Source organism: Eptatretus burgeri, chromosome 6, assembly GCF_056783735.1.
Source record: "Eptatretus burgeri isolate ZD-2024b chromosome 6, Ebu_testis_v1, whole genome shotgun sequence".
NCBI classification, from domain to species: Eukaryota; Metazoa; Chordata; class Myxini; order Myxiniformes; family Myxinidae; genus Eptatretus; species Eptatretus burgeri.
In genome coordinates this window covers 50,031,064-50,056,441 of record NC_140966.1, presented here as the reverse complement: position 1 = coordinate 50,056,441, position 25,378 = coordinate 50,031,064, and the positions used below count along the sequence as shown (strand labels likewise).

Below are 25,378 nucleotides of genomic sequence, written 5' to 3'. Positions count from 1 at the left end.
CATCTGTGTGCCAAGTTTGAACAACAGCGGTAAATGCTTGTCTGATAAATGGTTGAGGATGTGTTCAACATCAGGTCTTTTTACAATTAAAATGTCTGCCAGTCGCCAGTCTACCAGGCCATCCTTATGCTCAGATCCCAAGATAAAGTTAGGTGCAAGTGTATGTACTGTGTTTGTGCCAAGTTTGAACAAAATCAGATCATACATGTCGGAGAAATGGTTGGGGACACGTTTAAGTAACAAAATGGCCACCAGTCAGTCATCTTAGATCTGATCTCGAAAAAAAAAAATGACATGCTTGTGTAAGCCATCATTCATTAATTATCTATCTGCTAAGTTTGAACAACATCGGTAAATGCAAGTCTAAGAAATGGTTAAGGACGTGTTCGACACTGGGTTTTAAATTTTTTTTTATTTTTAACTAAAATGGCTGCCAGTCGGCCATCTTGGATCTGATATCGAAAGAAAATGATGTGCTTATGTCAGGGATCATTCATTATCAGTGCACCAAGTACGAATAAAATCTGTAAATACATGTCCGAGAAATGGTTGAGGACGTGTTCGACACCAGGTTATTTTTGTTTTGTTTTGTTTTTTACAACTAAAATGGCCGCTAGTCAGCCATCTTGCATCTGATGTCGGAAAAAAAATGACGTGCATGCGTTGTATTTGTACCAAGTACGAATAAAATTGGTCTATACATGTCAGAGATATGGTTGTGGACGCACGTACACATGGACACGAAAATTGAGACCAAATCCATAAGCCCTTGTTTCGGACTAAGTCCAACAAGGGCTAAAAAATGGCACCCAGGCAAAAATCCTACAGTTAGAACTGTAGTATTTGAGAGTACTACTCTCATATACCATAGTTATACCGGGCAAAATGGCGTGCGCCTGTAATCCGGCTACTCGGAGGCTTGGGTTGGAGGATCGCTTGAGGACGGGTGCTCTGCGCTGCGCCGTGCTATGAAAGGGTGTAGGGCAGCCTGGAATCATGGCGAAACCCAATTCTTATCCCTGTGTCATAAGAGGCGACCAGGGTTGCGTCAGGAAGAGCATCCGGCGTAAAACCTTTGCCAAATCAGTATGCGGATCATAATGGATGATCCGCTGTGGCGACCCCAACGGGAGCAGCCGAAAGGAGAACAACAACTACTCTCATATACCATAGTTGGTAAAAGGTCATACTGCAGTCATCTGCAGAGAATTACAACAAAAAAGGAATGCTATTTTTGCCTGGGCATGGACAAACATGGGATATGGGGAAGAATGAGGGGTCGGGAATGAAGCACAGAGTGGAAAAAATGTACACAGAAGCAAACTCTCAGGAAGGAAAAACCTGAAATTTGGGAGTTGAGGGTTGGGTTGTTCAATGGGGGTAGAAAAGATCATAGTTTTGGATGGGGGATGATGTAAGATGGTGGTGAACAGTTGTCTTGAAGACCTGGAGGAATGCATGAGATTGAAAAGAATGTGGAGGTTGGTTCCATACTTGAATTAAAAAACCCTAATGGCACCAACACATCGACCAGATAACCATGGGGGAAGGAACACAAGAAGCTGAGATCAAACATATAGAGTGTGGTACTATGGTCATAAAATCAGCAAGTGGTAAACACCCACAGGTATGATGTAAACAGTGTTGACAGGCTGTCTGTTGAGTTCAAACATGTGCACTGAGTATTGTCCAGCATGCATCTGAACGTGGCAAGTGCTCGGCATGATTCAAAATGGCGTCTTACAGGAAATAACACTTTTGTGTGGCTCAGATTTAAGTGATCCAAATGATTCGTCAAAAGAATATTTGAACATAAATTAATTATCAGACGATGACAGTAGTGGTACGATAGATGACAGTCATCAGTACTGTGTGTGGCAAGCCATCCACCACAGAAATGATAGCTTGCGGCAATGATCAATTTTATTCAATCCGATAATAGTTTTGGACCAGGTGGGACGACATCATTAAACAAAGGAATGACCAAAGGCAACTTTCATGTGCAAAGCCTCAAACTTTGATCCGTAGGTAGCCGTCGCAAGAAACAAAATTGTAGATTTATCTTATCTTATGATCGTTGTATTTTGATGGGGAAAAACATCAAATGATTCAGTTTCAATTCACGCACGAAGAAAAACCTGGCGCACAAATATCTCTCGGAGGGTCTACACAGAGATTTTATCGTGCTCATAAATCTGTCACATGGCATGGTGTTCTTATGCCTTTTCCATTGGACAGACAAATGGCTTTTAATGACCCCTTTTGGGAGTTGGCAGGCCGTTCAAACTCCTACTCTTCCTTCTGTTCACGGATAAACTAACCATGTCTGCCAACATGCCAAATATGACATGAGGCCTCCGCCATTTTCTGTGTTCCCTGCCTGATCCATATAATATAGAGGAATGGGGGTGTATATAAATATATCACATCGTATACAATTCACAACTGACCAACTCTTATGTCCTTGTGGTTTGGGGGTAATTATGCAGGGGTTAATGCACTGTTGATAATTTGAACAGTTTAGTTGGCCCACATGCACGATAGTACAGCACGCGGCCAAGTTCCGGGCACAGTCTAAAACCACGCCAGTCGTAAAGAAAGAGATTGAACAATTTGACCCTAATCAGGGATACTTAAATATAGCACTGGGTATCTGACAGGCAGATGGACAGGCTTGCCTTAGGGAGTAATAAATCAAGTTTAATAAATGCTTAATCAATATAGGACAGACGAGATGAGAAAACAAAAATGGAACAGATCATCGGGACAGTACCATCAAAACCTTGGAGAGTTTGAGTATGAATGGTATGTAAATACAACAGTAAAAACACACTTGCGATTTATCATAGTTCTCCTGGAAGACAAAAGTCTCCATGACGTTGAAGGTTCTCCTGGAAGACAAAAGCCTCCATGAGGTTGACTGAATTTCGACAACATTTTTGATGGGTCTTACAAGTAAATCGTATAATTGTAGCACTCCTGCATAGTTTAATGTCACCTTGAAAAAAGAAAAAGTACTATTCTCTTTTTCTGTCAAAACATTACCAGTCTGACATGAAAATTTAGTGGGTAAAAAGATCGATTACCAGCACCTAAATACATCTATCGATCTCTATGTTTCATCTCCACATCTCCACTTACAGATGTATAATATCAAGCACACAGCCATGCAATCTCCACAGACAAACATTGGCAGTAGAATGGGCCGTACTGAAGAGCTCCGTGACTTTCAACGTGGCACCGTCGTAGGATGCCACCTTTCCAACAAGTCAGTTCATTAAATTTCTGCCCTGCTAGAGCTGCCCCAGTCAACTGTAAGTGCTGTTATTGTGAAGTGGAAACGTCTCAGAGCAACAACAGCTCTGCCGCAAAGTGGTGTGCCACACAAGCTCACAGAACGGGACCGCCGAGTGCTGAAGCATGTAGCATAGAAAAATTATCTGTCGTTTGCAACACTTACTACCGAGTTACAAAATGCCTCTGGAAGCAACGTCAGCACAAACTGTTCTTCGAGAGCTTCATGAAATGTGTTTCTATGGCCGAGCAGCCCCACACAAGCATAAGATCACCACGCACAATGCCAAGGGCCAGCTGGAGTGGTGTAAAGCTCACCGCCATTGGACTCTGGAGCAGTGGAAACACGTTCTCTGGAGTGATGAATCACGCTTCACCATGTCGCAGTCCGACGGACGAATCTGGGTTTGGCAGATGCCAGGAGAACGCGACCTGCCCGAATGCAAAGTGCCAACTGTAAAGTTTGGTGGAGGAAGAATAATGGACTGGGGCTGTTTTTCATGGTTCGAGCTGGGCCCCTTAGTTCCATTGAAGGGAAATCTTAACGATACAGCATACAATGACATTCTAGATGATTCTTTGCTTCCAACTTTGTAGCAACAGTTTGGGGAAGGCCCTTTCCTTTTCAGCATAACAATGCCCCATGCACAAAGCGAGGTCCATACAGAAATGGTTTGTCGAGATTGGTGTGGAAGAACTTGACTGGCCTCACAAAGCCCTGATCTCAACCCCATCAAACACCTTTGGGATGAATTGGAATGCCAAATACGAGCCAGACCTAATCGCCCAACATCAGTGCCCGACCTCACTAACGCTATTCTGGCTGAATGGAAACAAATCCCCGCAGCAATGTTAAATTATCACGGTCATAATCTCAAAAACCCTGCAATCGAGTGGAAAGCCTTCCCAGAAGAGTGGAGACTGTTCTAGCAGTAAAGGGGGGACCGACTCCATATTAATGCCCATGATTTTGGAATGAGATGTTGGACAAGCAGGTGTTCACATACTTTTGGCCATTTAGTGTACCTCCAACACAGTTGAATTCAAGAGAAAAGTAAGTTGCGCACCACTTTCTTGGCACATAATTCAAGTTAATAGCGGTAACGTTGAGTGCAATTCTCTCTCGCTTTTCTCCACTGTCTTCAGTCTTTTTTTTTCTTTACATCTTGCTCAACCCACCGTTTGCATTTTGCCTAATTTTCTCTCCACTTCGTTTCCATCTTTAGGAATGCAAGAAACACCTATCTGGGTTAGGTGCTCTGGGCTTGGGTTCCTTAATCAAAGAGATCACAGCAGCTGAGAGTGATTCTTTAGTCACTGAGGATGGAGACACCAACACTGAGCAAAAAGAGGATCATGGTAATGGATGTGAAAAAGGAGATGCGATGGAAACAAATGAAGAGGCTGCTGGACAAGATCCTGATGGTATGAAATTTGTACGCACGCACACACGCACGCAGGGTGGGGGTAGTTACTTTGAGACCTGGGAGGGCTTCATTCCACATTCTGAAACCCACATATGGAGATAACAACCAACGACACACACACCCATGCACACCCATGCACACCCAATCACGCACACCCACGCACACCCACTAACACCCACTAACACCCACGCATACTCCACACACTCACTCCACGCATACTCCACGCATACTCCACGCATACTCCCCGCATACTTCCCACACACTCCACACACACTCCACACACACTCCACACACACTCCACACACACTCCACACACACTCCACACACTCCACACACACTCCACACACACTCCACACACACACACACTCCACACACACAGACACTCCACACACTCCACACACACTCCACACACACTCCACACACACTCCACACACACTCCACACACACTCCACACACACTCCACACACACTCACACACACTCCACACACACTCCACACACACTCCACACACACTCCACACACACACACACACACACACATACATACATACATACATTCACACATACATACATACATACATACATACATAAATACATACATAGATAAATACATACATATATATATATATATATATATATATATATATATATATATATATACATAAAGATACATATATACAGACAAACACATATATTATATACTGGTAAGTACTTGCAAAAGTTGTTTTATTTGAAGTTATTACCTTAACTTATAAGCAATTTGCTGATTTCCCAACTGCCCGGATCATCAGCTGGGCACCGTTTTTCATCGAGGTTTTGATCCTTTCAGCCCAGAACCTCTCCAAACGGTGGATCCACAACCCCGATCGCAGGTCCACATCGGTAGATTACTCAACATCAATGGACCCACAACCTCAAAGTTATTTCCACCAGACAGTCCATCAACACAGCAATGCAATATCTTCATTCAAACTTATTAATTATTACTTTTGTTTAAAGTATTACTATATATGAATAACTTTAATCATACACCACTTTATATGATAGTATATTAAGCAATAAACACTTTACCTTGTTGACATGTCCATTACACAGCACCTCCATCCACCCATGGACTCAAACTGTCATTCGAATATTCAAACTGTCATTAAATAACCGATTTTAACATGCTGCACTGCGTATCTAGCAACCACCAATTAATTATTTTATAAATAATTTTATTCATTTATTTATTTATTTATCTAAATGCCTCCATAATTTAATACCATCGATAAATAAATAAATATATATGTGTGTTTAACTACTAATATTAATTAAAGAATTGACCTCACTAAAATAATTAATTCATTATTATTATTATTGCAATGCAATTGGAACTTGTTTACAGGAAAACCAACCAAACTTAAATAAAAGGTGATGATGGTTTCTCAAGACATTCTCACAAGAACTGATCAAACAATAAGCCAAATATCCTCTGTTTAACAAAAAACCTCAGCACATTCCACAAAATCATCCTTTACTGAACAAACTCTTGCAAATCTAAGTAGCTGAGATGAAAAGACATTGTTGGTTCGCGGGCACCAGCAGTGACCACTATTTTCGTTGTCTGTCTGTCTGTTTGTGACTCTCTCCAGAGCATAGCTCCGTGACGTTTGATGTGATCTTGATGAAACTTGGACACAGGCTAGATATCATGGTGTAGTTGTGTTTTTTTTGTTTGAGGGGCGTCCCACGCCCACTTGTGGGCGGAGCCACGCCCACTTGAACTTTTTATTTATTTTTATTTATTTTCTCGATTTTTTTTCTCGCAATTTCATTTTCAAGAAGCTGTGCGTAATGTCCATAAGTACAACATATAAAAAATCCGATTTGATTTGGTCAATTTTGACGGAAGAGATAGGTTTTTACGGTAGGGCTTCCTCAATAATGCCCACGAACCATCCTCGCCTCTCGGCTTGTAACCCATTTTAATTGGTACATTGCTACCTGAAAAGGTGCACAAGATATTCAGAAGCTCCCACTTGCTTTTGGGTGTCATGCAGACACCACAGAAGTGAACGAGAATGCATACAACCCTCAGAGGAGGAGAAATATGTGTACATGGACGGTGCTACCCTCAGATGAGCTATTGTAATTCGAAGACGTGAAGCCCTTGTACCATTTTGCTGAATTGTCCTCCAGGGTAGCAGTGGGACAAAGCTGGAGAGCCAGATTTTGATACCTTTTCCTTTGGGAAGGAAGTGGGAGTCGGGGGGGGGGGTGGTGGGGGGGAAGAAGTGGAGGGCACCCAACTGCCTTTTACAAGGATGGGTGGGGGTGGCAGAAAGTGCCTTATCATGCGGATACCCAAAAACGTCTGACCGCATTCTACCCTTCTCCTGCTCTGGCTTTTGCCTGACTGCCAGCTGCTTGTGGGTGTCATTAGCACCAGAGTAGTGAAAAAGCTGGCACGTATATGTATGATGAAAATTCACATGCAGTACTATATTATGAAACGAGCAAACCTGAAACAACCCGAAATTTTATCGTACAATTCAATATAATCACATCGAAGAGCACATGTTTATATACTTTATGAAGGTTTTGATGTTCTCCCTTTAGTGTTTTGCTGTTCTCCCTTTTAACACTTCTTTTCACATATCCCCACTCAGTCTTTAATACAACTCCATATAAATTACGGAGTTTTGCTGCAATTTATATTTTGGAGTGTCCTTCACAAGCAGTACCGAATGCTTGCCTCTTGGTATTTTGGTCCTGGAAGCTCTCATTGTTTTTTTTCACTCCCACTGCTGGGCACGGTGTGACTGCCTGTATTTTTATTGGCTTTATGACTGTGCGGTAGTTTCTGATTAGTTGGATGACAATGAATCGTGGTGCAAATGATGAGCACATGATTTTTCTGCCATGAAGTTCATCTTCATTCTGATTGAGAGGTGCCATTCCCTCGGTATATCAAGATTTTATATATTTTAACTACACCGTTTCAGTAATTATTTCCATTCGGTGTATATTTTGATGGATTGAAGTCAAAAACCTCTTTGTGTACATTGGGTTGTTTTATTGGTATTCCAAGCCTTTTAATGATAGCTATTTTGGCAAAAAGTTGAAACCAAACATCAAAGTTCAAAGCATGTACTGTGATGTTTGGTCGTTCCTCTCCCCCCCCCCCCCCCACCTGTAGAACCAACTTCCAGATACTCTTCAATCTCTTTCCTCCCTCCAGGTCTTCAAGACCGCTGTTCACCGCCATCTCAGATCGTCCCCAATCCAAAACCATGATCTTTTCTGCCCTGGTTAACCCAACCCAAATCCCTCCTCCTTCCAGTTTTACAGTTTTTCCCTCCTTCGAGTTTCCTTCTGTATCCATCCATGCGTTCTCTGTATCCATCTTGTCTACCCCATGCATGCGTGTTTTGTGTCCTGTTTTTGTCTGTTACGTCCTCATCGGTTCAGTGCACTCGCTCTTCCACGAGCCTTGACTATGTATTCAAAAAAAAAAGTTTTTTTCACACCTTTTTCGACTCGCATTTTACCACATGTTGCATGTACTTGCACTCTTTTATTTTTCTGGAAATGGATAGGTATATGTGTTAAAAAACAACAACTGTGTGCTACATTAATTGTAATAATACATGTATCAAAGCTATACACGTACTATTTCTCCAGCCTCGGTGGTGTAATGGTTGGAGTGTCCATTCTGAGTCTGGGAGGGCGGTCGTTCGTTCTCCGACCGAGTCCTACTAAAGACTTTAAAAATGGTACAGGTTGCTTCCTTGCTTGACGTTCAGCATTTAAAAGGATAGAGCACGGGCAATCGACCATACGGTGTTAATAATAGTACAGGATTTGATGGGCCCAATGGCCTCCTTCTGCATCAAAGTTCCTTGAAAGGAAACTCGTATTATTATAATCCTCATTTCTCTCACTCTGTCAACTGACTAGCAGTTCAACTGCCACTGGTCAGCTCTACGAGCCGAAGTGACAAGATCTACTGAGCTTTTCTAGCGTTAAGCCAGTCATTTATATGCACATGCATGATCGACATTAAGATATCCCAGTTTTTTTTTTTCTGGTCTTGCTTTCTGCTGTTGTTTTCCTTTGTGAACCAAAATCATTTTGATTTGAAAAATATAACAATATTGTTTTGTTAAATCTGTAAAAATGTCACTTCTAATAGTGGGTGGGTTTGCATATATTATGTGTAAGTGTTTGTATGTAATGACACTTGTAAATCTTAAAAAAACACACACACACACACACACACACACACACACACACACACATACACACACACACACACACACACACACACACACACACACACACACACACACACACACACACACACACACACGCACGCACGCACGCGCGCGCACACAGAGTCTTCTCTTGAGACGACCATTATTCAAAGAAAGATGTAGGGATGGTTTCACATGATCATTCTTGTGTCCATATTTAGCTTGTTGACACTTTTTTTTGGAGTAACATCCCAACAATGTTTTTCATTTGTCCTCTGCCACTGAAGGTGAAGAACGTTATTTTTTCACCCCTTTCTGTTTGTCTGTTTGTTTGTTTGTTTGTGTGCAGGATATCTCAAAAAGTTGGGGACGGATCCGAATGAAATTTTGTGTATTCTCTCGTTTTGCTGAATGTTGATAGTTTTCTCTTGCTTTCAGAGTATTTCATATTCTAACTATATGCCGAGCACAACATTATTGGAGAGTCTCGCAAGGCATGTTTTCAGAAAACCTGTCTCCATGTTGAAATTTGGTAAATTTTGGTTAACATCAAATTTGTCTATGATGCTTTTGACCCAACTCAACAACAAAAAATCAATGATCATGACAATGTCGACGAATGTTTTACGTCCATTTCCAACTTTTATCAGGGCGTTGGTCGAATGATAGCACTCCCTCCATACAAATCTATCCATTTTTGTCAGTTCAGTGCAAACCAAAACGTTCCATATCTTCTTTGACACTTTCAATCCATGGCTTTTTAGGACGTACTCTTGGCTTTGTTCCTTCTACTACGAGCTTTATTGCTTTTCTTTACAGCTTCATCTTCTTACCTTCGGTGCACATGAGTCATGACCTTACCAACCAAGTCTTCTCTTCCTTCGTTTTTCTGCACTAGTATTGATTTTAATCCCTTCCTGATTTCTGAGCTTGACATGCTTTCTTTCAAAGACAAGCCATTCATCCATTTTATCATTCTCATCTCTTTCCTTTCCATTCGTTTTTACATCTTCAATCCACAGTGCCATGTTTCACTTATATACATCAATACCAGACAGGCTTTACAAACTCCAACCTTTACAGATAATGCGATGTTTCTGTGCTTCATGATGCCATATGTTGTCTCCACTTATTCCATGCTGAATTTATTATTGCTCTAATTGCTAATTCTGCTCCTCCTGATGCCTTTGTCAGGTCTACAAAGTAACAGAAACTTTTTACCTTTTCTAAATTAAATTCAGAGCTCAGGAGCATTTCTTTTTGTTCTTAATCTATTAATTGAAATGATTGATCCTCACATCTTTTACAGATGAAAATCCCAGCTTTTGTTACCAAATTTCCAGTGTTACCAAACTGCACCTCTTGTGACACTATCTATAAGACTGCCTCCATTGAAGTTGATAACTTCAAACTCCTTTTCTGCACATTGAATAAGGCTGTTGTCCCCTTTCTCTCATTTCTCTTTCTTCACTACTCACGCTAATCTTTGTTTTATTAATGTTGATGCATAAACAGGGGTTCACATAACTGGTACGCAGGTACTCGTGCGTGGTTAAAAAAAAAACTAAATGCTTACTTCAAAGATGCTCCGACACCTCAAAAGCGTACTTGCACAACAGAGGCTTTTGATGGAAGGTTTTTTTCAGCTAGTGCAGGTATGATTCTTCTGGGATAATTCTGATAAATTGATACACTGTGATTTCAAAATTTAATTTATAAATGATAACATAATTTACAAGTTATATTTCAGGTTTATAACTTATAAGATTTAAAAAAAAACATAAATCTCAGGAGAACACACGAGCAAAGATGAAGAAGAGGAGGTTCAGAAGCGTCCGGAACAAAAACAAGAGCGGCTTGTGAGTGTCTCGTCTGGAGCGGACGTTCAGAGAAAGCACTTAGAGGAGTGAGATGCATATTAAGTTGAGAGGCGCTTGGGAAAGCAGACGAGCACGCTCGAAGCTGACTTTTTTTCATGAGTACCAAACCATTTCTGCTGGTACTCATTGGAGAACAAAATGAAAAAAATTGTTTCAACCCCTGCCTATATAGGTTCTTCTCTATTGCACTTTTCCATTTTTGAAAAATCTTTCGCTTTCTTTTTACCCCATCCTCAGCTTATAAGAACTCTCATGGGGATCACAAGCTTTCATTTATCATCGATTCTTCCATCCTTATTACAAACAGTGGAGAACTTAAAACTGATCCCTCATGTAACCATGGCTTCAAACATTACACTGGATCCAAAATTGGTCTTTGCAATAGTTTTACTTGATTTTTTGTTTGTTTGTAGGTAAGAAGTATGGATGGGTAATTGTGTATATTTGTGCTGAGTATGATGTCAGTAAGAGGATCTCATCAAGAGATGGTGTGTAGTTGGTGTTGTATATTCTTCACCCTAAAACTGCGTTTGCCCATTCTCACCCCACTCCACCCAAAAATATAACAAATAAATAAATAAACACAACACTATTTTTTGTAACACCCTGGTGATATCCCTGAGCCTGCCACCCTTTTCTCATCCCCACTCCTCCACCCCCACCCAGTTAATTCAAATTGGTAGTTTGACGGATTATTTAATCTGGTGTTGGTGTAGCAACAGGAATGATGAGTCGAATGGCCTTGTTATTCCTTATTAACGTGTTGATTTGTGTGACCGCTAATTTTATGACACGTGCATTAACAATTTTGATACAATTCTCTTTTTTGTTGACCCTTTATCATTATATGGGAAACTGTGGTGCATTCACCCACAAAGTTTATTGGGACACCCCCTACAGCAGTTGTTCTTGGGCAATTATATTAACTGCTAATGTGTCGTGAATGATGTGAAGTGCCAACACATTGCCACTTACAATGTACTGACGAGCTGTTCCAGTGGATGTCCCAGTTTCCCCTGTTCCTCAAAAACATCATTGATTCATTGAAAATTCATTGACCTTTCACCTAATATACTTTCTTGTTCAATGCTCCTTCCCAAAACACTCTCTAGGCTGGGTGCAGAGCTCTCCCAGTGCTGTGGATTATTCTGACATATCAGAAGTGGTGGAGGATGAAGGAATGGGGAAGATTAGACTTGGAGGATTACCACCCTGCACTCAAAAAGAAGGTATGACAGTGCTCGAACTGGACTTCAGGGTTTAGAGATGACCATACTTACCTCTGAGATGTTTTCACGTCTGTCTGTCTGTGAGCAGGATGTCTCAAAAAAAGTTATGGATGGATTCGAAAAACTTTCCTTGGATAGGTTGAGTGTATGAGATGGATGAATTGATTAGATTTTGGTCAAGATCTGTATCTGAATCTGAGAATTCTCCAAGTGATTCTTCACCATTGAGAGATAGAGCCGAAAACTATATGTAGCACGATATCTCGAAAAGTTATGGACAGATTCAGACGAAACTTGGTGGACAGGTTAGGTGTGTGACAAGGACAAATTGATTCGATTTTAGTGAAGATCCGGGTCCGATAATTTTTCAAGTTATTCTTCACTACTGAATGATAGGGTCAAAAATGGTACGTAACACGATATTTAAAAACGTTGTAGATGTATTATGATAAACTTGGTGGAGGAGTTGGGTCGGTGACAAGATCAAGCTGATTAGAATTTGGTTCAGGTCTGAATGCAGATCCGGCCTATCAGTAGGATACAAACGTAAACTGTCCAGCCTGGTGGAGGTATGTGCTCTATCCAGTGCCATTCTAGTGCTTTTGTATTATGTGGAGGGCCCCAAAGACTCGGTGGAGCCTGACATGGTGCAACTTGCATTCATTCATACGGTGCTTCCATTTTTCATTTTCTTGCACCCTTTCTTCCTCCCATTACCTTTTACCTTTTGCTTTATTCACATATCTTGCTCTCCATTTTTCCTTCCACAGTTACTATTGATGAAGATTATGATGCAGATTGTGATGAAGAAGAAGGAGAGGGAGACGGAGTGTCTGAGAAAGGAGTGGAAGGTGACAGGGATGCCCAGTTAATGCCCCCACCACCTCCACCTCCACCCCCACCTCCTCTTCCTCCTACTCCCCCTACTCTTCCATCATCAGATAATTCTGGACCTGAGGAACAACAAGGTAATGACATAGTTAGTTGGTGTGATTGTGATACATCTGAACGTTTCCTATTGAACTTGTTTTGTCGTTTTTATTTTTTGCCTTTTATTCTTATTTGTCCTGTTATTCCCTTTTTCTCCTTTTTACGAGTAGTAGTAGTAGTAGTAGTAGTGGTAGTAATAATAATAATAATCATCTCCCCTCCCCATATTTTGCTATCTACCTTCCATTTCTCCTTTCTCACTGTTTTACCCCCCTTCTCCTCTTCTTCTCATAGTTCCTTCGAAAAACAGTGGGATCATCTTGCCGTCAGTCATTGCTCCTCCTGCCAAGAGGTTACGGCCCCAAAGTTCGGACTCGGACTCGGACTCAGATTCTGGAACAGGGACTGTTGGAGCAGAGGGAGGAGATGAACCAGATGTTTCTTCAGAGTGTCCAGTTGGCCAAGTGGTATCCAGCAAGCAACAAGAAGGGGATTTAAATCTTCCGCTGGCAGGAATCGTTCTCCGGGATGAAGGGGAACCATTACCCAGTGTAACTGAGCTCTTCCCAGAATTTCGACCAGGAAAGGTGAGCACCTCTGTTGTTGACCTTGTGCAGCTTTACCCTTCTGAACCCTTTTCCCCACATTTATCTTGACTCTTTATGAAAGCACCTTTTGTTATTTATTTAACTTCTGTTTCCACACATATGTTCTCTTTATGGCACCATACTCTTTGACATGATAATTCATGACATAGAAATCAGACACCTCTTCAACTTTAAATGTACATTTGCAATGTACTCTCTTATTTGTGATGAGTTTTACGATGGGAAATTAAAAGCTCTCTTGATAATGAAATGCAAGTTCTAAGCCACATCTCCCTAACATGTATGTAAGGGAGTTGGATCCTCCATATCATTCTGGACTGCTTGATGGACAAAGTACAAGGCTTCGGCTCGAAGCGACACATTGTTTCATGGTGCAGGGAGATAGGAATGGGGGGCATTCCATGTCAAGTGTACACATTTTTCAGCGAAATTTTGACACATCGTCTCAGATTTCACTCTTTTTTGTGCAAGTGTTTGTATCTATGGTAAAACATTATGTGTCAATTTTCAGACCTGAGGTCCATCGGGGCCCATTTTAGCCCCCCCCCAAATTTGGGCGCCCCCGTTTGACCCACAATCTTCCAGTGGCCATATCACAGGTTGTAAGTGGTCTGATTTGGATGATCTTAGTATCAAAATGCTCGTAAAAGCGAGATCTTTCGAATCGCGTAAAGTAAAATCACTCCGAAACAGTAATTCAAAAAGTTATAGTTTGGGGCGCCCTTTGACCTTGGGCCCCCCGCCCAGCCAAACCGATGATCCCGATTTTTTTTCGTGTGGGAATACCCCTTCATATACTCCAACACCTCAGCATAAATTAAAATGGGATCTCAATGGGTTCAAGTGTGATGATGGTTTTATTGTTCAGGGTCCACATCTATCTATAATTCCAGCAATCTCTGTGTGTGTGTCTGTCTGTTTGTCTGTCTGCGACTGCCGTTTCTCGACATCCGCCGGTCCGATCTCATTGAAACTTGCCAGGAATATTGCCGGGGACCCGCTGATGTGCCTTTTCAAGGCTTTATATCAATTGGACGAGCGGTTCCCAAGTTACGGCCATTTTATTGCTTTTTCAGTGTTGAAAAGGTGTATATATGGCAGCTGAAGGTGTCGTTCCACCTTCTCATCTTATCATGCCAATTTTTTCCCAAATTATTAATAACCAGACGACCACCGGTCCGATCGGATTGAAACTTGCCAGGAATATTGCCGGGGCACCGCGGATGTGCCTTTTCAAGGTTTTATATCAATCGGACGAGCGGTTCCCAAGTTACGGCCATTTATCTGTTGACCAATGACAAGACACGGTGCTATGACATCACGAATGACGTCACAATTAATGTTTATTTATTTATTTATTTTGCACGATTGACGGTCCGATCTGATTGAATCTTGCCAGGAATATTGCTGGGGACCCGCGGATGTGCCTTTTCGAGGTTTGATATTAATCGGACGAGCGGTTCCCAAGTTACGGCCATTTATCTGTTGACCAATATTTGGTCAGGTCAGTTTCGATCTGTGACCTGCTACAGGTACCATGTAAACCTGTACTAACCTGTTCCATGGTCGGGTTGTCGGCGACTAAACCGTCTCCCCCACCAGGTTTCTGGTGAGGAGGGTGTTTGGATATGGACACCCAGCAGGATTAAAAACAAAACCTGTCAAAGGGCGGAGGAGCTCCTTGTGAGCCAACGGCCATCCATATCTAGTGCCCAACTGTGTCTGCGGACGTCCTCCTGCAGTTGGGTCACTTCTTATTAGGAGGTTGGTGGCAGGATTTGCACTCCGGCCACCGTAAAACCCTTCATTCCGCAAAACGCAAAAACGCAAAAAAATCTGAAAACCCACTCCGTGGGAGTACCTCCTGTGCAGCTTCCCTTCGCAGGGCAGCTCACCGGATGACGGGATTGGGGCAAAGCCTTCGGGACCCCCAATCTTTGATTGGAGGAAACCACGGGGTAACATCCCTGGGTCAGATTGCGGGAGAGTGTGTCGGAGTGGTGCTGAGGTGTCGTCCACCAGACGGCGGTCTCCTTGGGTTAACCTGAGGCGGTCCCTTCGGGTGGGTGCCTGGAATGTCCTATCCCTAAGAGAGGATGATCACCTGTCTCTGTTATCATCTGAGCTCAAGCGTTTGGACATCGGGATTGCAGCTCTCTCTGAGGTTAGGAGACCGGATTGCGGCGAGATAATGGTGGGTGGTTACACCTACTATTGGTCTGGTCGCTCTGATGGTTACCATACCCAAGGAGTTGCTGTAGCTGTGTCCAATAAGCTGACCCCAATGATAATTGAGGTAACACCGGTCAACGAGCGTATTATGAGATTAAGGATTCGTCACTCCTTAGGTGTCATTTTCCTGGTCTCTGTTTATGCTCCGACTGAGGCGAGTGATCTCACCGTGAAGGATGCATTCTACGCCACGCTCGAGTCTGTGGTTGATCAGTGCCCCAGACGAGATACACTTCTAGTCTTGGGGGATTTCAATGCATCGACTGGAACTGATAGGGAGGGTTATGAGGTGTGTGTTGGTCCCCATGGGTCAGGAACTATGAACCAGAATAGCACTAAGTTCCTTGACTTTGCAAGAAGTCATGGACTTAGGGTGACTGGTTCATGGTTTCAGCGCCCACAAGCTCATCGCTGGACTTGGTATTCCAACGCTGGCGGTGTGGCAAAGGAGATTGACCATGTCCTCATTGACGGTCGTTGGAGGATGATCCAGAACTGCAGGGTCTACCGGAGTGCTCAGTTCCTCAATACTGACCACAGGCTTGTTGTAGCAACTCTAAAGCTGCACCTTAAATCCTGGAGAATGGTACCATCCCAGCCGAGGCTGGATGTTGCCAAGCTCAGGGATGAGAGAGTAGCTGAGGAGTTTGCGAACAGGCTGAGTGGACACTTGGGGGGTCTGGGTGCTTTGGGGGTCCTGAAGAGTTGTGGAGCGCCTTCAAGACCACCGTCCCTGATGTTGCCGGTGGATGCCTTGGAGCTCACCGCAGGGCAAAGAAGAATTTTGTCTCTCAAGGGACACTGGATACCATTGACCAGAGTCGCAGGGCCAGGCTGAATGGCAGAGCTGAGCTGTTCAGGGAGCTGAGGCGTAAAACTGTACGTGCACTGAGGGTGGACAAGGAGGCCTATGTGCGAGGAATCTGTGAGGGGGTAGAGCATCACCTGTGGACAGGTGATTCTCATCCCGCTTACAGGGGTCGCGCATTACGTTCATCCAAGCCCATCCCTCGGGCACTACAGTTCGAGCAGAGAGTGGTAGGCTCTTGACAGAGGAGTCTGAAGTGAAGGCCCGCTGGGCCGGTTACTTTGAGCGGTTGTACCAGGCTGATCCCCAGCTGTCGAGTTGGACGTCAAGGGTGTTACAATCCCTGTTGCTGACCCTCGAATCAACTGTGGTCCACCTACGCTTGTGGAAACACGGGCTGCGGTGAACCAGTTGAAACGGGGCAAAGCTCCAGGGATCTGTGGCATCCATGCCGAACTTCTCAAGGCTGGTGGAAATGCTGCACTCGTGTCGTTGCATGCAGTTTTGTGCTCTGCCTGGAACACAGGCATCATCCCAACTGACTGGAAGAGGGGCCTTGTTGTGCCTCTCTGGAAAGGGAAGGAGTGATCGCCAAGACTGCAACAACTACCGAGGGTGACGCTGCTCTCAGTGCCGGGCAAGGTCTTTGCTCGGATAATTCTCGATAGGGTTCGCCACCCTCTACTTGAGCACCAGCGTCCAGAGCAGTCAGGCTTTATACCAAAGAGGTCAACGATTGACCGTATCCTTGCACTTCGTGTCCTCACCGAACGCAGACGAGAGTTTCGGCAGGGGCTGCTTGCAGCCTATGTTGATCTCTGTTAAGCGTTCGATTCAGTGAATCGGGATGTCCTCTGGAGGATTCTTGGTCTTCGTGGGGTGCCACCAAAACTGATCGATCTGATGTCTGAACTCTACTCTGGTACTGAGAGTGCTGTGAAGTGTGGTGGTACCATCTCTGACTTATTTCCAGTTGTTACTGGAGTTCGTCAGGGATGTGTACTTGCCCCCACACTTTTCAGCACTTGTATGGACTGGATTCTAGGGAGGATGTCGGAGAGATCAAGTTGCGGTGCGTCATTTGGGAATGTCAAGATCTCGGACCTTGACTTTGCAGATGATGCAGTCATCTTTGCGGAGACTTTAGACATCCTCTTGGGGGCCCTCGAGGTGCTGAATGACCAGTCGGAGCGGTCGGGATTACGGGTTTCTTGGGTCAAAACCAAGATCCAGGCTTTCGGTGACATCTTGGATGCTGCTGTCCTGTCTGTGTCTGTTTGTGGTGAGGATGTTGAGGTCGTGGAGAGATTCACTTACCTTGGCAGTGATATTCATGTCTCTGCTGGCTGCGAGTCAGAGGTCAATAGACGTCTGGGTCGGGCCTGGGGAGTCATGGATTCACTGGATCATGGGGTGTGGCGCTGCCGGTACCTGTGCGGGAGGACGAAAGTCCGAGTCTTCAGGTCCTTGGTACTTCCAGTCTTGCTCTATGGGTGCGAGACTTGGACTCTGACCAAGGATCTGAGACGGAGACTTAATTCCTTTGGTACCAGGTCTCTTCGGAGAATCCTTGGCTATCGCTGGTCGGATTTTGTGTCCAACGAGCGGTTGCTGAGAGAGACTCGGATGAGATTTGTTACCTGCATAGTCCGTGAGCGTCAGTTGCGGCTGTATGGACATGTGGCTCGTTTTCCTGACTCTGATCCTGCTCACCAGATTCTCTCAGCGAGGGAGTCTCATGAGTGGAGGAGGCCAGTGGGTCGACCACGTGCCTCATGGTTGCAACAGGTTGACCATCATCTCAAGGAGATGGGGATGGGCCTGGCATCTGCCTGGGGGATGGCCAGACGGAGGCCCCTGGAGTACCGGCGGAAAGTGGACGCAGCGACGCGCTGTTCTGGCACATGCTCCCATACCTGACCTGACCTGACAATATCTGCGAGAGAGGGGGACGGGAGAGGGGAGGATGAGAGTGGGGGCGAGAGAGGAGGGGGAGAAAGGAAGGGCGAGAGTAGGGGGGAGCGAGGGGGGGCGAGAGAGAGGGGGCAACACAATTCTCCTTTGTTTGATATGACGTCACAATTGATGCTGTGGACCTGAGTATGTTTCCCAAGTTATGGCCATTTATGATACGGTTGGTCCAATCTAACTTAAATAATGCCCCAATCCAGTCGTCATTTATGCACCTACCGGCCCGCCGCTACGGGCCCGTACTGGTATCACAAATTCTTGATTCGACATTGGGCAACGTTTGCCGTCATCGTTCCAATGATGTCACCTGCTGGCAGGCGACTTTATGTCTGAAATTGACAATCATCATCTCTGAACTATATGTGTATATATATATATATATATATATATATATATATATATATATATATATATATATATATATATATATATATATATTGCATCATTTGCAAAAAAAAATTCTGCCTATTGTGTCCATTGATTTTTAAGTGTACATTTTTTGTATAACCACCATCGAATTAAGTTATAAATGGGCTAATCTCAGTTTTTGCATATGTTGCAGTAAGCATGGCGACTGAAGATCAAAAGGAGTTCCGAAAATACTGTTGCGATCCGTTCAGCTGCCATAAAACGAAACAACGAAAAGATCTTCGCAATGTGTCAAATATGTTGATGAAATTTTCTTCAAAGGTGAAAAGAAGATGACAGACTGTATTTCGTGCAGAAAAAAAACTTTCTCAGTTGTCACCAGAGCGTATTGAAGAATCATCTTCGACCAGTTTGAAATTATCATCAGAAGGTACTATCGAAGGCATTGCAGAATCTATTTCGACAGATGAGGACGAGGAGGTTTTTGAGCGAGAAGCAGAAGTTGACCTATTAAACCAGTCGTTATCGATGATAGGCGAAAGGCAGAAAGGAACCCAGGGTACGTTCCTGAAAAGCGAAATAAAGTAGAAGATTCTGTGCAAAAGAAATTAGAACTAGTTGCTGGACCAAGCACTGCGGAGAAAACACAAAATACATTGTCAAAATGTGATGAAAACTGCATGCCAGAGGTGATCAAAAGCCTGAAAGAAAAATACGTTGTTTCGAGCCGTTCAGAGCAAATACGTATACTGACAATATTTGCTTGGAATATGAGCATCAGAGGGATGATGAGTGAATTCAGTTGCTCCCAAGGAATGGCTGTGCAAGCCAAAAATTTAGGGAAAGAAAATGGTATGCTATCGTCTCCAAATCCCAAACAGGGTAAAATATTGCCTGACGAAGTGAAATCCGCCGTAACCGAATTTTACCGAAGTGATCAAGTCAGCCGAATAATGCCGGGGAAAAGGGACTGTGTGGTGGTCAGGAATGAACATGGAAAAGACAAAATTCAAAAGCGCCTGGCACTAAACAATCTCAAGGAACTGTTTCAGAAATTCAAAGAGAAGAACCCTGGCTTGAAAGTTAGATTCGTGAAGTTCGCCAAGCTCCGTCCCTCGGAGTGTGTCCTGGCCGGTTCAGGCGGTACACACAGTGTATGTGTATGTACGATACATCAAAATGTGAAACTCATGATGTTTGGTTCCAAAATGCCACAGATAGCCGAACTTCCGAGCTATCATCATGTGATAGCACGCATAGTTTGTAACCCAGCACAACCGGCATGTTATTTCAGAACTTGTGAAAGTTGCCCATCAATTGAAGACTTCAAAACCGAGCTCCTGAGTGCTTATGAACTGGAGGATATTGATGAAATTCAGTTTAAATGGTGGACATCCTCCGACAGATCTGAACTGAGCTCCATGGTCCTGCCTTTGGAAGAATGCATTAATCAATTCTGTGAACGTGCGGTGAAATTAGTGAGACACGACTTCATTGCCAAGGCCCAATCTCAGTTTCTGAAAAATAAGAAAGACGAAATCGGTGAAGGAGAATTTGTCATTATTGGAGACTTCTCAGAGAACTAACTATTCGTTTGTCGTACAGGATGCGGCCCAAGGATTCCATTGGAACTGCTCTCAAGCGACAATTCACCCCTGGGTTTACTATTTCAAATCGGACGATGGCAAATTAAACCACGATTCGTTCACGATTATATCAGAATGCAACACTCACGACGTTGTCTCAGTCCACCTCTTCCAAAGAATGCTCATTGAACACTTGAAATCTAGCTTTGGAAATGTAAAGAACCTTTACTATTTCTCAGACGTTTGCGCTGGCCAATACAAGAATTGCAAAGCCTTCATAAACCTATGTCGTCACAAATCAGAGTATGGTATTGATGCAGAATGGCATTTTTTTGCCAGAAGTCATGGCAAGGGCCCTTCAGATGGCGTGGGAGGTACAGTCAAACGAGAAGCAAAACGTGAGAGCCTGCGTAGACCTTACGACAGTCAAATTATTTCTCCAAAAGATCTTTTCACCTTTGCTGAAAATGGTTTGAATGAAATGAAGTTTGGTTACGGGATCCAAGAGGCGTATGACGAGGAAGAACGAAATCTGGAAGAACGGTTAAAAACGGCCAAAACCAGAGCTGGAACTCAAAAACTTAATGCTTTCATCCCGATTTCTGAAACTGCTCTTCAAGTTTCGCAAATTCAGCCTTAGCGAGGATCACCGTATCGAGTCAGCTATTTCAAAATCTACACCAACTTTTAACGGCAAACTCTCAGGTTATGTCACAGTGCACTATGATGGAAAATGGTGGCTTGCCTGCATCATGGAAGTCTTTCAGGACACTCATGAAGTGAAAGTGAATTTTCTTCATCCAAACAGGCCCACAAATAGTTTATTTTTCCTGACATTGAAGATCACTGCCTTTTAGACATTTCTGATATACTTATTACCGTAGAACCAAAAACTGCTACAGGTAGAACCTACACAATCAGTAAAAAAGAAACACAGATGTCAAATAAAACATTGGTTGGCAAAAAATCTTGACTATAATATGCTAGGAAAAACTCTTACTCGTACAGTTCCTGCATGTGCATGTGGAAAATTTATGTACAATATACTGATATAGTGTGTTGGAAATCTTGTGTTCAAATATTGTGCTATGTATTGTGGCGTATTGTGTGTCCCGCACCTGAGTCCCCGAACAATAAAACCATCATCACACTTGAACCCATTGAGATCCCATTTTCATTTATGCTGAGGTGTTGGAGTATATGAAGAGGTATTCTCACACGAAAAAATCGGGAGCATCGGTTTGGCTGGGGAACGGCGGCCCGAGGTCAAAGGGCACCCCAAACTATAACTTTTTAAATTACTGTTTCGGAGTGATTTTACTTTACACGATTCGAAAGATCTCGCTCTTAGGAGCATTTTGATATCAAGATCAGCCAAATCGGACCACTACAACCTGTGATATGGCCTCTGGAAGATTGTGGGGCAGCAGGGGGCGCCCAAATTTGGGGGGCCCCGAGAATGGGCCCACAGGTCTAAAAGTTTGTATTTTGAATTTTTTCACCCAAGTGAATAAATGACCAACCTATGGGGAGAAAATGAGGTATTCGTGTCAGGAGGGTGTGTACACTTGACATGGAATGCCCCATGGGTGTGCTCATGATTAAAATTATCATCATACAGGTATCAAACAAAAACTGAATGTGTTTCAGGGTTGGGATGAGAGTGGGGGTTGCAGAAGTGGAGGGCTGTTCGACAGTATAAAATGAGAGCGAAGTTGATGGCACGCCATTGCAAATCCCCATGCTTCCCACCGAAAGCAAAGTTGAAAGATGACACAAACATCTACCAGGAATAACCCAATGTCAATCCCCCCCTCCCATTTTGATGCCTGTGACCCTAAGTCCCTGCCTGCTGGGGCATGAACTGGGGGTGAAATTCAAAAAAGTTGTTACATATTTCATGCATCCCCCAATGTTGTTTGCAAAATCCAAAGTTTCACTAAAAAAATGTTTTAAAATGTGCGTGTAATTGAATTGCTTTGGTGTTTGATCCCAGGGGCGGGGGCAAAACGATACTGCTCTTGCACCTTCTCGTGCCATGTGGTGATCATAACTACCAACGGCATCCACCACTTCTTGGTATATGTCTTGTTGATCCAGTGGCGATATAACATCTTCTGAGGCCATAAACATTTCCTCTCCCACATTAAAGAACCTTGCATCATGGCTAATGGAAGACTCTGCTTGAATGTGTCCAATGATTTGATTCCTCTCATCTTCTGTCAGATGTGGCATTGCAGTGGATTGTTTAATAATGCAATGGGTGTGTTTTTTTTGGATGCTCCACATGCTGGTTTCTCTGAAAGACCGTTTCAAATTTGCTCAGAATGTTTTGTGTCACCTTGAAAAACCTAAGGGTGCATAAGTTGCAAGTGCTGAATGTTTATTGCTTGAGGCAATTGCATGGAAACTTGCAATCAGGTGTTATGCACGTCCCTCATGCCGAAAGACCCTTTATGGTGGAGAATCTCTGTAGCCCTGGCAGAAAGCTTCAGCAAAGAATGCATCTGAATCCTTGTTCAATTTATGGTGACACGGAATGAAAATGGACCTCAAAGCCGCAATGCATTTTTGCCGTTTTTCCTAATGTTTGGCTGCATTTGCGAACAATTCATTGATGTCCATCATCCTGTCTTGGAAGCTTGGTCAATGCGCATGATGGACTGCTTAAGGAAGGCCTTCCACTGGACTATGTGAGGGTCTTCCACCTGACTGTCTGTCCAGACATAAGACATAGCAGAGAAGTCAGTGGAGGGCATAGCAGACTGTGGCTAGACAAACTTCCTGATTAAACGATCAAACATCGCAGCACTATGTTGGCTACTTGAAGATGGCCAGAGAGTTTGACCTTTTTAAGATGACATGATCTGTTGTTGATGTTTGAGTGTCATTTGTTCCGTTTGTTCATTTACATTTGAATCCTTGTCATTGATTGTACGCCTGTTGGTTCACGAGTCAGTAAGTGACTACTACATTCGTTATGGGTGTGTGTCTGTCTGTCTGTCTGTCTGTCTGTCTGTCCCGAGCATAGCTCCATGGGTTTTGATCCGATCTTGATAAAATTTGGGTGGGAGGTTTATATCATGATCTAGTTGTGTTTTCCTGAGAATGGACGTGCTGCGCCCATTATGGGTGGGCCACGCCCAAAAAACGTGTTTTTTAGTGGGGAGCCGGTTTCAAGTTACATCTTCTCCGAGGGGGTTTGTCGAATCTGGCAGGGGTTTCGGTATTTGGTCAGCCCAATGGCAACTGCATAGCCCCACGGAGCTCAATTTTTCATTTTCGTCCCCCAAGGTCAAGGTCACAAGGTCACGAACTTAGAAAATGTCAAAAAAAATCAATAAATTGGGCATTGAGCTCCTAGGGTTTTCAACTGTTTCGAATGAAAGTTGGTATGCAAGTAGTGCTCTTCGATTACGACAACTTTCATCATTTACGTTTTTCCCGATTCCCGCTAGTTTGCCCGTGGCATCCCCTCGAAGGTCAAAAAATAAAAAAGGCGAACCGTGTTCATTGCTCGTGAACCATCGCCGTCTCCAGACTTGTGCTTTATTAAAATTGTTGATTATCACAAGTAGTGCATAACCTTTGACCTCTTTTTTCACGTTTTTAGACCTTTAGCCCGGTGCTTGCACGCAAATACGATTTATTCAAGTAATACAGAAATGCATACTTATCTGCTAAATTTTATTGAACAATGTTTTGCTGAGAATTTGGCATGTGGGTCCTCAAACATGTTTATCTGCAGCAGGCAACGAGGGTCGCACATGCAGAAGTTCCTCATCAACCAGTCTCTTTGCTTCCTTTTTAAATCTGATTCTTTGATTACCCGATGATATATTACTATAATTATTGAAACGGTTAAGAAATTTGCATGGGTATTCATTCACAACCATATTATTCATTCACAATCATAAGCGGTGACGCAAAGGTTTTTGTCATCCAAGCTACATAATAGACACAGTACCATTAACAAATTTGATCACGGTGTAACATTATTATAGGTACATGATTGCCATCCTCTTGCATAAGTATACTTCATCCAATGGCCAACAAAATATTTCATCCGAGCACCGAAGCCTTCTTTCTGAAGTATCCTTAAAGCAGAGGATATGTCGTATGAACTTGAATTTGTTGACTGTGGTTGGTGAGGCAACGCTTCCCACTTCCAGGACTCAGCAGGTCATGTACATTGCGTTTTTCATTCAGCACAGCCTTGTAATGGAGGACCATGTGTTGTTCAGAAGGGCTCGATCCTAATTGTGCGATGCAGTTGTTATACGATCCTACAAAATCATATAATAGGAATCTGTATTCATCCTCGCTGTAACAACATGTGGAACCGTCTGGTTGAGCAAAATTCCAATGTCATCGTAAGAAAAAAGAAATTGAAGCTCCCCTATTCATACTGGTTGATGTTTGGCCTTTTTCAGATGTGGAGATATCATCCCTTTTGGGATGACAGGATGACCGAGAGGTATGCACATGTGCCTTGAAGCTGTCTAGCCTGGGTTTGGATCACGACCCAGCTATAAACTGTCATCCCGTTGTTTTACAGCCAGTGATTCATCAATGTGTGCCGTCCCTCGGATGTTTGCTAAACGTTCATCCGGTCTGTCAACATTAGTTGGTGGACGCTGAAGATCCAACGGTGTCCTTCACGAAGAGGAGGCAAGATATTGCCGGCACCGTGAGCAAATTCCACGTTCCTGCCATAACCACACCAGCAGAGTGCATTGCATCAGCGGCACAGCCGAGTCCTCAGCCAATGATGACACCCTGCAGCCTTGTGATGCATATGAAGAAGA

At 43.4% G+C, this 25,378-nt stretch overlaps 1 protein-coding gene and 1 long non-coding RNA gene across 6 annotated transcripts in view; one reads left to right on the top strand and one right to left on the bottom strand.

The window, feature by feature from the left end:
- Nucleotides 1–25,378, top strand: part of LOC147024746 (transcription initiation factor TFIID subunit 1-like) — a 116,486-nt gene that overhangs the window by 10,283 nt on the left and 80,825 nt on the right. For all 5 annotated transcript variants that reach the window (XM_085884975.1, XM_085884974.1, XM_085884972.1 and 2 more), the window contains 4 exons: nucleotides 4,521–4,719; nucleotides 11,950–12,066; nucleotides 12,837–13,034; nucleotides 13,291–13,583. In XM_085884975.1, coding sequence (XP_085741101.1) covers nucleotides 4,521–4,719; nucleotides 11,950–12,066; nucleotides 12,837–13,034; nucleotides 13,291–13,583 — 807 coding nt within the window. The remainder of the gene's footprint in view (nucleotides 1–4,520; nucleotides 4,720–11,949; nucleotides 12,067–12,836; nucleotides 13,035–13,290; nucleotides 13,584–25,378) is intronic.
- On the bottom strand, nucleotides 2,763–5,906 carry LOC147024748 (uncharacterized). Its single transcript, XR_015059183.1, has 3 exons — nucleotides 5,791–5,906; nucleotides 3,613–3,726; nucleotides 2,763–2,891 (listed from the first exon to the last, which is right to left on the bottom strand). It is a non-coding gene; the product is annotated as an uncharacterized LOC147024748 (long non-coding RNA).